At 38.7% G+C, this 14,252-nt stretch overlaps 2 protein-coding genes across 4 annotated transcripts; both read left to right on the top strand.

The window, feature by feature from the left end:
• The first annotated feature begins 287 nt into the window (after nucleotides 1-287).
• LOC122069144 (BTB/POZ domain-containing protein At1g21780-like) lies at nucleotides 288-4,845 on the top strand. 2 transcript variants are annotated; one of them, XM_042633084.1, is made up of 4 exons: nucleotides 288-477; nucleotides 622-767; nucleotides 3,815-3,930; nucleotides 4,041-4,845. In XM_042633084.1, exons 1-4 carry the CDS (start codon nucleotides 434-436, stop codon nucleotides 4,644-4,646), a joined length of 912 nt encoding a protein of 303 aa, XP_042489018.1. In that variant the 5' UTR covers nucleotides 288-433; the 3' UTR covers nucleotides 4,647-4,845. The 2 variants fall into 2 exon arrangements, with proteins under 2 accessions (XP_042489018.1, XP_042489017.1); XM_042633083.1 differs by having other exon boundaries at nucleotides 288-494.
• Nucleotides 4,846-7,979: 3,134 nt separating this feature from the next.
• Nucleotides 7,980-13,423, top strand: LOC122069142 (chitinase-like protein 1). 2 transcript variants are annotated; one of them, XM_042633079.1, is made up of 4 exons: nucleotides 7,980-8,822; nucleotides 11,434-11,823; nucleotides 11,986-12,139; nucleotides 12,849-13,423. In XM_042633079.1, exons 2-4 carry the CDS (start codon nucleotides 11,472-11,474, stop codon nucleotides 13,258-13,260), a joined length of 918 nt encoding a protein of 305 aa, XP_042489013.1. In that variant the 5' UTR covers nucleotides 7,980-8,822; nucleotides 11,434-11,471; the 3' UTR covers nucleotides 13,261-13,423. The 2 variants fall into 2 exon arrangements, with proteins under 2 accessions (XP_042489013.1, XP_042489012.1); XM_042633078.1 differs by having other exon boundaries at nucleotides 7,981-8,781.
• Nucleotides 13,424-14,252: the final 829 nt, after the last annotated feature.

Here is a 14,252-nt window from a genome sequence, read left to right as displayed (position 1 = left end):
TTCATCCTCTAAGCCCATTTCAGAATTACCTTACAAGAACCCTTTCAAAGTTTTGCCACGTGTACGCCAATCCAGCCTAGATTCGCGAGGCTTTATCCTTTATGTATTAGTCTCACACATAAATCCAAAAAACCATGTCGCAGTGACATCTGTTAAAGATGAAACCTGACAAGTAGCTTTAATGGCCCACTTCGTCATTTTCAGGAAAACCTTCATGGCTATTCTTGTAAATTCATGTGACCGTTATTTTCTCTCTCCCGCATTCCTATATATAGAGATTAGTCCAGTTCTACCGGTAACGGTGAACGAACTCTGCTTGGACTGAAGCCAAAGGAAAAGTTGCAGAGAGAGAGAGAGAGAGAGAGGACGGAGAAGAAAGGGATGAGTGATTCGAAGGTGGAGACAATCTCTAGACTTGCTCAATGGAGGATCGATGGATTTGGCCCATGCTCATACAGACGCTCTGAATCCTTCAAGGTCGGAATCTGGAACTGGTAATTAATCCCTTCTTCTTCTTAGCACAATCTCTAGCTTTTTCATCTCTTTTAGTTCTTTGAATCCGTGGTTTCTTCTTTAATTCAGCGGAAACTTTTGTTTTATAATCGTTTATTTAAAATTCAGGTACTTATCGATAGAGAAGAATCGGTATCTCTACGTTCGTCTCTTCCCAGAGCCTTGTCGGGTCTCGAAGGAACAGCCTCCAATTGCTAGATTTGTTCTTCGAGTCTCCAATCTTGGCGTAAACCGGAGACCCTACATCTCCCCAAGTATGTCTCTTTCAACTTCCATTTAAAGTATGCAAATTCATAAGCAATTCGTTTATGGGAGAAAGAAAAAGAAAAATTGATGATTATCAGTTGTTCGTTCTTAGTTGAAGCTATTGATTGCTTCCTCTGTGTTCCAGATTCCCATCATCCCTTCACTACTATTTCATTTTCTCTAATTCCTGCTCTTTCTACCTCAAACTGCTGCCCAAGTCCCAAATAACAAAGGGGAGAGTTTCCTGCATTGAGCCTAGTTCTAGAATCTCTTCTTCGTACTTTGGTCTGAAGATTTCCTCCTTTTTTTTTTTTTTTTCATTTATTTTAATGGGTAAAGGTAGAACTGACCTAAACAGCTACCTAAGCTTAGCTCCCACATGTCCCGTGATATGCATCTAGATTTATAAAATATTTGCCTGAGGAATTATTTTAAAAATATTAGTATTTTGTTCTTGAATTGAGTATTAATACTAGTGTCACTGTACAATCCTTTTAAACTAAGATCACCTGTAGTTTATTGCATAAGGCTGCAGAACATGCTGTTTTATTCTAAATCCTGAGTTTGTTTGAGGAAAAGATTCTTCTATTCATCATAAGAGGGCAAGTATAAGAGCGGAAAGAGCCATAGTTGAAAATTGTTTTTATCTTTTTTCCTATATTTCAGTGTGTGTTGTGCTTTAGGAGCAGGTTTTACCTTTCTGATCTGACGCTGGATTCTATAGTTAATATTCTATCAAGAGAGAATCTTGGCTTAACATGAGAACCTGTAAGAGCTAGAACAATGTTGTGGGTGACACAAAAGTAAATGGGGAGACAATTATCATTATAAGTTTTGCATTTGAACAATGTAGTGTTTCTTCTTAAATTGATGGAAGATCATCTAAGTGGTGTTGTTTCTGAAATATATTCGGTTGGGTTATGTACTTGAAAGTAATAACCTGATATTTTCCCTGATTAATGGAAGTAAAACCTGCACAGAAAATCTTATTTTCTCAATCCATACCCCATATGTTGAGCTGGAACTTGGTGGAAGTGGTCGTTTCTGCTGGATTTAATTAGTTCAAGCTTCAAATCAAGTAAAGTTATTATGGGTGAGGGTTGGGCATGCCACCGGCTTTCGGTGAGCTAGTGTCATGCAATAATCACAGGAGGGCAAGGAAGTCTTTTCCAATGGGGGAGTGGAGAGGATCACATATGCAGGGGTACCCTGGCGGCATGCCTAGCATTTTCCCAAATGTTATATTTGAGATCAAATCGGCCATAAAGCTCCCATGATATTTCACATTGTTCTTTCTGGACCCTAAAATAACAGAAAAAATTCATTTTAGATTGTTTTATTGGTAATTATATTTTGGCATTGAAATTGATAATTGAAGTGTTTCAGCATAGCTTTGTGGATGGTGTTTCTTTGGTTACTTTTCCCCGTATAATCGAAAAGTAATGGAATAAAATCCTTAATTTTGGATGCTGGCACCTACAAGAAGATTCCAGCTAGTCCTAGCTAGTAACCTTTTCTTCCTTCTTTGTTTTGCTCACTTGAGAAATGCCCATGAGATCAAAACTTTTGTGGGGTTCTCTTGAGGTGGTAGTAGAAAAACTCAAGGAAAAGGAGGACAGCCAGGGCAGGGCTTATGCGAAACTTCATCTTAACTGCTCTAGGTCATTGTGATTGGGAACAACATCAATCTCTGCAGCTGCAGGTTGTCTCTAAAAGACTGAATTTTTCTCTCACATGCTTGGAAGTTGTGTTGTGCTGAGAGGAAAGGGGCTCATTAAGTTCCTTTGGTAACTACCCCGAACTCGTAAACAACTCCTCCTTCATTTAGCGTTATTATTTCTGTTGATCTTTTTTGGTGGGATCTCCTAAGTGAACTTGGTTGGTCTTTTTCTTTCTTCTCTTTGTAAATTCTTAGCTGCAAGACCAAAACAGTGTGCAAAAAACCAAAAGCCCTTCTTTGAAATTCCTCCCAGATACATGGCTTACATAACCAGCTCAACATTCTGCCCTGCATTTTCTCCATTTGACCATGTATCTCAAGTTGTGGACATAAACTTGGGAGAAACATTATTGTGGTCCATGTATTTACATAGTGGAAGCTGTCTTGGATTTTCCCTGCTGTGATCCTTCATTTAGTGAGCTTTCCATAAAAATCTCTTTATTGTGGTGATTGCATCTTTTCTGTTTGCTTTATTGCCACTATCTATATTGTGTATATTGTTTTCTTGTTTTGGCTGTGTTGATCCATGGTTTTAAGTATCGGTGTGTATCGTGCCGTATCGGCTGATACGTATCTGTATCGGTCGATACGTATCCGTATCGGTAGGCATCGACACGATACATACCGATACGATACATGAAAATTTTAAAACCCTTATGTATCGATACGTATCCTACGATACACCACCGATACGTACCGATACTCTATGAAAAATTCAAAATTGAAGTGAAATGTACGTTTCGGTATGTATCGGTACGTATTGGTGTGTATCGGTATGTTTAGACCGATACACACCGATACATACCGATACGGTCATAAAATGGCCAAAATGGGTAATTTTTTAGAAAAACATAATTTTTTGAGGTGTTTTTGTTCCAAAGTTGCTACCAACCATTTTTCTCTCTAACTAAAGTGGAAATCAAAATTGTGAATAAGGATTTTACATTTATGGGACAATTACAAACCTTGGATTCTTAGTGCGATACTCTCAATTTACTGTTTATACATAATACATGTTATATATAACTTTTGTAACTATTTTTTTATGCAAAAATGTATAAAAAAGTGTTTCCTATCCATTTATGTGCGTATCTTTAGCTTATCTCCGATACGATACGATACCCTCCGATACGTATCTTAATTTTGGCCGACCGATACGACGACCGATACCGATACTTTAATCCTTGGTTGGATCCAATAATTTTGTGGTCCTATCAAGTAGTTACATTGTTCAGTTGAAAGATAACATTTGGTTTTTGTGGCGGTAATGTTGGTGCCTGTGGTAGGTTGGCTATTTTTTTCGGGTTATTAATGTATTATTGCTTGATGCTACAGTTCATGAGAGATTGCTCCGGACCAGTGAAGATTTCGTCTGGCCTGTTGATTCCACCTTTCATGGTCGATTCATCATTGATGTTGAATTCCTTGACCTCAAGATCTATTCATTAAATGTCAGTCTCTTCAGATAATTCTATTACAGTATCATTTCCGCTTGCAACCTATATGTACAAGTTTTTCCTCTTCAAAACATTTCTGACTTGAATTCTTTTGGCACTTACAGGGTGGGGAATCCTTTTCTGTATGGCCCTGTGAAGGAGCAACGCAGTCTCTTGCGACGCAAAGCACCATGAGATGCCTTTCCCGTATGCTCAACGAGGCTGTCCATGCAGATGTCACAATCAACATATATGATGGTACTTTGAGAGCCCACAAGGCTATTCTGTCAGCAACCTCTCCAGTGTTCCAGAGCATGTTTGAGCACAACCTCAAGGAGAAGGAATCCTCCACGGTGGAGATAGAAGACATGTCACTGGAGTCATGTACAGCCCTCCTAAGCTACTTGTATGGTACTATAAAGCAAGAGGATTTCTGGAGGCATCGGTTGGCATTGCTAGGAGCAGCAAACAAATATGACATTGTAGACCTCAAAGATGCCTGTGAGGATAGCCTCTTGGAGGATATCAACTCTGGAAATGTGTTGGAGAGGCTGCAGGAGGCCTGGTTATACGAACTAAACAAGCTGAAGAAAGGGTGCTTGGCATACTTGTTTGACTTTGGCAAGATATATGATGTGAGGGATGAGATCAGTGGTTTCTTACGACATACGGATAGGGAACTTGTGGTTGAGATGTTTCAGGAGATACTCACTTTCTGGAAGCCTGCTTGATTGGTCCCTCACCTATGTGGTAAAACTCAGTGACTGCTACCATCTGTACATACACTCCCAAACAAATGTATGTATATATATATGTCTTTCTTTCTGTTTCACAAGAATATTTGGATGGTTAGGAGATGGTCAAAGTAGTATCTGTAAGACCTAGATCATGTCATTTTTTGCAAAATGAATGCAGGTCTGGGGTTGTAGATGGGAATTGCGGACAATCCTTACACCTCAATTTATGGTCAGTGCTAGGAGACACTGACCATACTGGGTGATGAAGATCCATGATGAATTAGATGAGATCACATGGTTCAAGTGGTTCGCTTGAACCATGTGATCTCAAAAATGTATAGCGAAAGTGTAATAATCATGAGATTTGAAATATGACCAATCAAGTGGCTGATCTATCAGACCGATGGTTCAGATTGAGTACATGGAATTTTTTTTTTCCTTTGGATGAAGCGATCGTATTAATAATATTAAAGGAGATCAGAATATAGCTTATAAGTCAGTTTGGGCATGAAAGAAACCCTTCTTTAAGAATTTTAATGGTTAAATGTACCTTCGAATATTCAACCTCACTGTCTTCTTATAATTTTTTTGGTTATTGTAGTTTGCAATTGACACAAAAGACACTATGGTTCTGTTTGGTTGCAATGGGAATTTTTTTTTTTTAGTGAATAAATAATTCATTATCAAGCGAGAAAATAAGTAAGAAACCATAAACCCATATAATTATATAAGCCCCATATTTAGTAATAATGTATTTTACACGAAGTTTTTATTTTCCATATTATAACAAAGGGTTTTGGATGCAAAGTAAAGTGAAATTTTATAACCAAATATTTGAAGTTAATGTTAAAGTCATATGGATAATGATTACATATGTTTCTTTTTTAAATATGAAAATTTCATTTCCCTTTCCTTTAATTCCCCTTACAACCTTGTACTAAAAAAAAAAAAAAATCCCCTTACAACCAAACATATTCTATGTAAATTTAATTTTTAGAGCCATTATTAAGGACAACTACCAAAATGTTGTGAAATGTGGGTATAGAATCCAAGGTCGTTTGACAACATTGTACATTTGTACATGCTTTAACTATCAAAATGTTCTACAAGAGTGATTCTGGGGTAGAAGTGAATTTTTGTGAATTCTTTTTAAGTGAGTGATTCGATATGGTAGAATGACGTTTGGTAATAGGGAAGTGTTTCTGCAATTCTCTACCTCCACCTCCTCCTACTACAAAGTGGAATCAATTTCCCAAAACCTAGATGCTTAAGAAGTATGAAGTAGGGAAGACAGGGTCGGAGACTGGTTGATGGTTGAGAGAGAGGCAATTGTATAGTGCAATTCTTCATGTTTCGAGCCTTGGATTGTGGTAGAAATGTCTCCACAAATTTGAGTTATTGGGAAGGCGGGTCGTGCGAGTGGAGAGAGTAAGGCAACTTAAGGGAGGGTGAGAATGGGGGATGGCAATGGGGGCATTAAGGGATGAGAGTGAGGATTTATGTGGGGATAAGGGTGTCAATCGATATGATATTTGGTACAAGATCTCTACAACGAGTTGTTAATTATATAATTCTATAATAAAATATCATCATCATTCCATGCATCCCTAGGGTGACAAAATGAGATATCTACATCAAGTTATTCTAAAAAACAATATTTAAAGTTGGCCAAGAATTCAAAACAATTTTCTTTCTAAATATGGACTTGATACCCTAACCAAATATTCAATAGTCAAAAAGGATGTGCTTGCCTCTTGCTCAACTATGCATATCAGTTATACCATTATAGAAACAAAAGAGGAATCGAGTTGGCTAGTGTGGCTTCTGATTCGATTTGGATTTGGATCGATTGGAATCGATGGAAAATTATTCAAAATCGGTGGAAATGTTGGATTGGTCATATGATCGTGACCTATTGATTCACCGATCATATTCTCAATTCTTGAAACCATGCTTATAAGCCGTGTCCTTCGTTTTGCATGATGTACTCAATGCCATTAGGCATTAGCCTACTTTTCCTCTCATGGCCCAATCTCACCTCAAGTGTCATCTCCCACTATATTTGTTTGAGATGTACCTAAGGGGAAAGGGCAAAAAAAAATCCTTTCCAATTAATTGGATGCCTAAGTAAAGATCCCAGGGCTAAGAGAGCATGGAGATGCACATCCATGTAGTGGAATATTTGGGGTGGGATCCGGCTCCTCTCCTGAGCGGCCCAAGTTTTGCCTATAGTTACCTAGGCGAGTGCCATGTGTTTGAGTGAGGATTCAACGGTTCTCGACGCCTCGCTTTTTACGCCTCGTTAATGCCTCGTTTGTCGTGCTTCTTTTCAAAGCATTGGATTTTCGCTTAGACACATGGGGTTTGCTCAAGTAGCTATAGGCCGACCTAGGCAATAGGTGCTCAAGAAAAGAGCCGAATCCTTTGGGATGTGTGCAAGTAGCTCCTACTTAAGGGTCATTAGCCTATCAAGGATGGACTCAGATCCTCTCCAACCCCTCTACTATGCATCTAATGACAGAGAGAGCCTTGGGGTGTGTGCAATTCTTTTCAAACATCTGTTACAAGTAAAATAAACACTTATTTCTTAAGGGTCATTATAATTAGTCTATTAAGGATGAACTCAGATCCTCTCCAACCCCTCTAATACGCATCTAAATATCTAAGGGCAGAGAGAACCTTTGGGTGTGTGTAATTCTTTTGAACGACAAATAAAATAAACACTTATAATCCCACCTCTAAAAAAAAAAATTTAATTTGCTTTTTGTTTAAAAATAAAAGTGAAAGTTGACAATTTGCACCAAAGCCTTGACATTCAAGGCACATCTCCTTCGTCTCTCTCCTTGTGGCGTTGTCCTCAGCACTCTTGAGGAAAGTAATTCTTTTTAATATGATTATTATTATTTTTAGATAGGTCATTGCGAGTAATTCTTTTTAATATTAATATTATTATTATTATTATTATTATTATTATTATTATTATTATTATTATTTTTAGAGAGGTCATTGCGCCATAAACACATATGAGCACCATGACCACCCTGCCCCTGCTATGTGTGGGCGCAGCCATGCATAGGACTTTGAGGAAACACTTGCCCTTTTTGTATTTATCAATTACATTATCAATTTGTAAAAAAACACAAAAACACAAGAAAAAAAATCTAAAAAATATATTCCTTGGTTGCAAGATAGATATCCTTAGCCCATCGATTATGCAAATTTTGAAAAAAGAAAGAGAGAGAGAGACCCTTTTTGAATGATTGATCATAACCTAAACACTTTTCTCTAGCAGTAGTAGTAGCATGTGAAGGATGTCTCTCTTTTCTTTTATTGCCATAAAACTAGCTTGTGATGTCACAGTCTCTTCTCCGGTTTCATACTTTCATTTCATCTCCCAATATCTTTCTTTGAATATTTGTTTGCAGAACCAACTTACTTTTTCTCTGCGAAAATCAGTTATGCCACCTTTGAAGCGGCACTAGAGACGTTTCTGATTTGCCACCTTTCAAACGGCGAAAAGAAACTTTTGAAACGACAAAAGAAAATAGCCCTACTACCTCCATTCCTCGTGACCTGTGTCCCTTGTTTGCAGGATTGTAAATTGTAATCAGTACCAATGTAGCATCACTCCATTACCCTACGTTTTATCTCCCAATATCTTCATTTGCAGGATATCCTCAGTACCATTACCCTACTTTTTCTCTACTATGCCCTCATCTCCAAACTCCAATCCATCTCACTGTCTCAAGACTCTCTACAAACCATCCTCTCTCCTCTCAGCATTTCGCTAGCCATTCTCAGTCACCCTCCGGCCTTCCGTGTTTCAACAGCCCCGCGGGCCTCGGTCGGACCTCCCGCCCTCGCAAGAACTTCTCCTCCGACTTACCCTCTTCGCGTCGGCTCTTACCTTACCTTTACTTCTTTGCTTCTTGGCTCTTTCGCTTCCTCTTCCTCTTCAACCCCTCTCGTGCTTTTCGTCGCAACTAACAGAGCGGGAGACGGTCGCCGTGGGTCGCTTCTCATCTCAGTGTTGATGCTCAGATTGGCGATTGGTTGTGCCCGCTGTGCATTTAGGGTTCCGGAAGATCCGTTTCTCGATTTTCTGCTTTGACAAAACAAGGGACGAAGGGTTTGTGATACGGTTTTTCCAACATTCCTTAATTTTTTTTGGTAGACTAACATTCCTTAATTAAGTTAGCCTTTTTTTTTTTTTTTTTTTCTTTATCTGAGTAATACCGTTTTATATGTATAATAATATGGGTAATTTGGATTTTTAGAATACCCTGTTTGGTAAAAACGGACGTTCCCTAGTCTCTGCGTGGTTTGCGCGGAAAATTATTGCCTCGCCTGGGAATGTACAAATTTTATCAATGTTGATGCCCCACCAATGCTATCATTGGCCCCAGGATGGTGGTAACTAGACATTGATCTCTTGCCCTACATTTTTGTTTGAAAGCGTTTCTTGAAAAGCACAAAAATCCTTTGCTGGGAGGCACAGTGACTCAGGCTGGTAATAAAAGCATCAATCGGGGCGGGAGCTCCACCGTCCATGAGGGGGTTATGGTGGTCATTTGGTCCTATGTGTCTGTGTGGACGCAGGGTCACATTGCCTTTCAGTTTCTTTTTTTGTTTATGTTTGAAAGGACAGAAAAATGGTCCTCGCATAGGCCCTGTGCCTTGACACTAAGGCGCCTCCACCACCGTGAAGCCCAGAAAACCCACCCTATTTTTATGCCCATGTATGCTCCTCGCATGATTAGGAACTTCTTTTTGGATTTAGATCCTCTTCAGCCGTGGGGTGGTTGGCCTGTGGCTGGAGATAGAACAGCAAGACACAAAACAAGAGAGAGAGTAAAACCCCTTCTTTTTCTCTTGTTTCACTTTCTCTCATGTTTTGTCTCCTGCTGACCTCTCCAGCCACCCCCACGGCTGGAGATCAAGGATCTGAATCTCTTTTTTTTCCCATTGAAAAAAAAGGGGAAGGTTTTCCATCATGGTGTGTAGAGAGTCTCTCCCATGTCAATGGTGACTAGATAAAATATCTACATAGAGCCAACATGGACGTAGCAAAACAATAAAGACCCTTGTGTTTGGTAGGTTCCGGAACCAAAGTACCATACATTATTATTAGAGAAAAAGGACTCTCTTCAGGAGAGCGGGGTTTCAATACAGGATGGGTTGAAATGATTGCCCATGGCCCACCCTCAGTGAAAAGAGGAAATCCTTTTCCCTCTTGATTCTTTTTTGTGCATTCCCATTAGCCCCTGCACTGATTTGAAGAGTAATTAACATAGTTGAATGTGTAACATTGGACACTTATTGTTCATGATATCTTGTACATCTTTAATCACCTTTTCCTGCAAATTTTGTTTTGTGAGGAGATCATGTAATCATCTAGGTGCTTGCTTATAAGCCAATAAGACTTTGACCCTTTCAACTGGAATAGGACTGTGTTATTTCCTTCCTTGTATGTTTTAATTCCCTTTCTGGCTTTATCTAATGAAGCTTGTGTGAGGTGTGGTACCAAATAAAAATAAACAAAGTATATTAGCATGCATATTTGTTGGGAGAAGATTGAGAAAACCATATTGCTTTGTTTGTGTCAACTCAGATAGAGTTGTCTTTTGGGTCTGCAATTCCACAGGTGGCAGATAAGCTGTTGGAGGATCCCTGTTTCAGTCCCTGCAGAGATAAACTAGATTATTACAGATGAATTCTTTTTGACATTGGAAACAGAGACAAGGCAACTGATGAGATCATCTATAACAACTACCAATCTCTAGAACAAAGAATAATAATAATATTTTTAGAATAATAAATGAATAAATAAATAACTTATTTGTAGAGGATTTAGAAATACTAATAAGTTAGTACAGCTACAAGTAGTGGGACCAACAGTTCAATAGAGAAAGCTGATTGGAGTAGTCTATATGAGGGCTAATTGGATTTCTATTTTTCCCCACATCCAACCAAGAAAACTCCTATATGGACATAATGGTTGCACCTGCAACTGCAAGCTAATCCCCATTGGGTAGCCATGTGGCAGATATATTTAGGTTGTTCAGAAAAACCCTTCCCGTTAATTGTTGAATATTCCTTATTTGAAAAGATTACGCTACAAAATTGTTCATTTAAGCTCATTGACTAGTTAGATAGTGCTTCTCCACAAAGGCATTAAATATTCATTATATTTTGTCAAACTATTTGAACAAGACTTTGCAACTGTCTATATGAAACAAGAGAGAGAGAGAGAGAATTGGATGAATTGAGGAGGGAGGATAAATTTGGTTGGTTGGTTCATCTGTGGAGCAGCAAAATGGGTCTTAGATAAGGAATCTAAAATCTAACTATTTAGAGGATAAAGAAACTGTATTGAATAATTAAGGAATAAAACTGTGTGAGAAGTTTAATTTGATATAAGGATCTACTAGGCTTATGAGATTTTAGGGATAAAGTAATGAGGGAAAGATCATACCAAAATAGATGTGTCATCACCTAGAATGAGGAGAGAATTAGTTAGGTTTGCTTTAATATTATATACCAGAGAGAGAATTTGCCTACCATGCCATTACAAAGGTGAAGGGGGTAGGAGGAGGATCTCATTTTGTTGTCATTCCTCCCCTATTTGTTGCTGCTCTTGTGTGGATTATCAAAACTCTCATTGTTTTCAATTTGAATTTCTATTTCCTGATTTATTGATCTTATTCTCAATCTACTTGAAGTAAAATCTATGTTGTATTCAAGTGGTTATTGGTTCATTCATCTCTTTTAGCTATTTCAGGTTGTTACATTTTGCTGCATTAGAAGAAGACTAAAAGAATGGGTAGCAGACCCAGAACAGTGTTGGTGATGGCTATTGTAGCAGTGGTGGTTGCAGCGTCGATTGATAATGTGAATGGGGAGAAGAAGTGCAATAAAGGATTGGAATGCGAAGGGTCAATCTATTGCTGCAACAAGACCATATCAGAATTATTCACTGCAGACCTGTTTGAGAACCTCTTCCCCAAGCGTAACTCACCAGTAGCTCAAGCTGTTGGCTTTTGGGATTACCAATCCTTCATTACTGCTTCCTCCCTCTTCCAACCCCTTGGCTTTGGCACCACTGGTGGAAAGCTTATGCAGATGAAGGAGATTGCCGCGTTTCTTGCCCACGTCGGCAGCCAGACTTCCTGTTAAGTATCTTAAATTGTTGTCTTTCTTGAGTATCAATTCATCTCATGGAATCATTCATCATTTGATAAAGAATCCCATATGAGAGGATGGATTTAGGATTGGCTTTTATAACATATCATGCTTTGGTTTCAAGGTTCATATATATATTGTTTGATTTCAGGTGGTCATGCAGCTGCCCCTGGGGGACCTTATGCTTGGGGGCTATGCTACAACCATGAAATGAGCCCAAGCCAGTCCTATTGTGATAACAGCTACATCTATCCCTGTGCTCCTGGAGCTGAGTACTATGGTCGGGGTGCCTTGCCTGTCTATTGGTATGCCTTTTTTCAAACTTTCCTAGTTTTTTTTTTACAAGGTTTTCCTATTGCATATTCTTATAGATTGATCATCCTGATAAGTCAATTGTTCAAATTTGGTGACCTATCTCAATCATATAGCTCATCATCTATAAAATTGTTCCTTTGATTTTTCATTATTTTATGTTGTAGTCTTAGACCTTCCAACTTGGTGAAAATGTTTCTTACACACCCGTGGTGGGAATCTTTTCCTCATGGCTTAATTCTTTTGCCATCTAGACCAATGATATGGTTACTCTGACCATTGGATAGAGGCCATAGTTTGGATTAGTCACGTATCAAATTTCACTGTTGTAATTTTATCAATATCCTCATGTGTACTGGTATACATCTCCATGCATGTCTATACACACCTACGGTATAGTACTACTATGCAGTATTCCATATCCTTGGATTTTCAAACATCCATTTTGTCACATGGTAAACTCTATTTTACACTAGAACTTGGCATATGAGTAGGGGGATGGATGTGTAGGGGCCTTCCAATTGACAAAATCTGGGCTCTATCTGATTTACCACATGGCCATTGTCGACACTTGCAACCATATTTTATACCTTTTTTTCCCTGCCTCTCAATGGAAACAACTTAATCTATCAAGTATATGAAAAATACCAGCTGGTTCAATTGAAAAACAAAAATTAATTGTTACATTCATCTGATGTTCAGGAACTACAATTATGGGATGATTGGGAATGGTTTGAAGGTGGATCTGTTGACCCATCCGGAATACTTAGAGCAGAATGCTACCATTGCATTCCAAGCTGCTATGTGGAGGTGGATGAACGCAATGAAGAAGAAACAGCCGTCGGCACACCAAGTCTTTGTTGGCAACTGGAAGCCCACCAGGAACGACACGTTGTCCAATCGGACGCCAGGCTTTGGAACCACAATGAACATTCTCTATGCTGATCAGGTGTGTGGTCAGAGTGGGAACATGGATTCCATGACTAACATCATCAACTTTTACCTCAATTACCTTGATCTGGTGGGAGTTGGCCAAGACCAAGCTGGACCCTATCAAAACCTAACCTGTACCGAACAGGTGCCCTTCAACCCTTCTTCCTCATCTTCCTCGTAAGCTTAGGAATATATGCCTTCGTCTGTGGTGCATTGCATGGGACACCTGAAAAAAAAAGGATAATTTTAATGGAGAAGAATAAGAGGAAGAGAGAGATTGTATTGAACAAATTTTCTTTTTCAAGATGCATTATTGACACATGGTTCAACATGTTGAACACTAACTTGATTTAAAGGGGAAAAAAATGGAAATGGAATTCATGAAAGATATCATAGGACAACCCCAAGGATAATTTGTTTTGCTAGTTGGCAGAACGTGATGACCATCAAAGCCTTCTAGTTTTTGTGGGATATGTAGTTTCGAAGTAAAATAAAGGAGAAAGCATTTTTCCCACGATCTAGCAATCATAATTAGGGGTGTCAATTCCAAGCTCACATCGGTAGGTCCGATCGAGTCTTATACGTTTATGGCCCGACCTTGACTGGCCCATTTATAAATAGGTAGTACATGGTGCAAGGGGTAAGCCCAATGGGCCTCCCGAACTACCCGGCCCATTTACAAGCCCGATTCGGACCGACACGTTTAGCTTGACCTTTTATATAGGTATTTTGATTTTTTTTGGGATAGAATAGGTATATATTGATATTTGTATCAATTATTGACTGTAATTAAGTGTAATATATTTTCAAAATTATTGATAATTTAACAAAATAAATTAAAGTATCTTAAATCTAAGAAAGGAAAGACCGTTTAGGGCTCATTCAAGGCTTTATTGGTACATTACCCCGTTTAAGGCCGGATTATAACCCGATTAGGAGAAACCCGTTTAAAGCCCGAAACCCAACTGAGATCGACTCATTTCTTAAATAGGTAGGTCATGGTCCGAGGATATAGGCCCGACCGAGATCGACCTAGCCCAACCGATTGACACACCTAGTCATAATTACTTTAACCTTTATTAGACGAAGTTGATTTTATCTCTCTCCTTGTAAAATGATGGAAAAATTTAGCTGCTACTTGACTGCAACCCTTGCTCATAGTCAAAGAAATAG

Source organism: Macadamia integrifolia, unplaced genomic scaffold (assembly GCF_013358625.1).
Source record: "Macadamia integrifolia cultivar HAES 741 unplaced genomic scaffold, SCU_Mint_v3 scaffold538, whole genome shotgun sequence".
NCBI lineage: Eukaryota > Viridiplantae > Streptophyta > Magnoliopsida > Proteales > Proteaceae > Macadamia > Macadamia integrifolia.
The sequence above is the reverse complement of the archived record's forward strand: the minus strand, read 5'-3'. Positions and strand labels throughout refer to the sequence as shown.

Excerpts from the sequence above, each read along its gene's own strand:
- LOC122069142 (XM_042633079.1), top strand. The coding sequence starts at position 11,472 with ATGGGTAGCAGACCCAGAACAGTGTTGGTGATGGCTATTGTAGCAGTG. Across the intron at positions 11,824-11,985 it reads CGTCGGCAGCCAGACTTCCT|GTGGTCATGCAGCTGCCCCT; the intron begins GTTAAGTATCTT and ends GTTTGATTTCAG. Across the intron at positions 12,140-12,848 it reads GGTGCCTTGCCTGTCTATTG|GAACTACAATTATGGGATGA; the intron begins GTATGCCTTTTT and ends TCTGATGTTCAG.
- LOC122069144 (XM_042633083.1), top strand. The coding sequence starts at position 382 with ATGAGTGATTCGAAGGTGGAGACAATCTCTAGACTTGCTCAATGGAGG. Across the intron at positions 495-621 it reads AAGGTCGGAATCTGGAACTG|GTACTTATCGATAGAGAAGA; the intron begins GTAATTAATCCC and ends TTTAAAATTCAG. Across the intron at positions 3,931-4,040 it reads TCAAGATCTATTCATTAAAT|GGTGGGGAATCCTTTTCTGT; the intron begins GTCAGTCTCTTC and ends TGGCACTTACAG.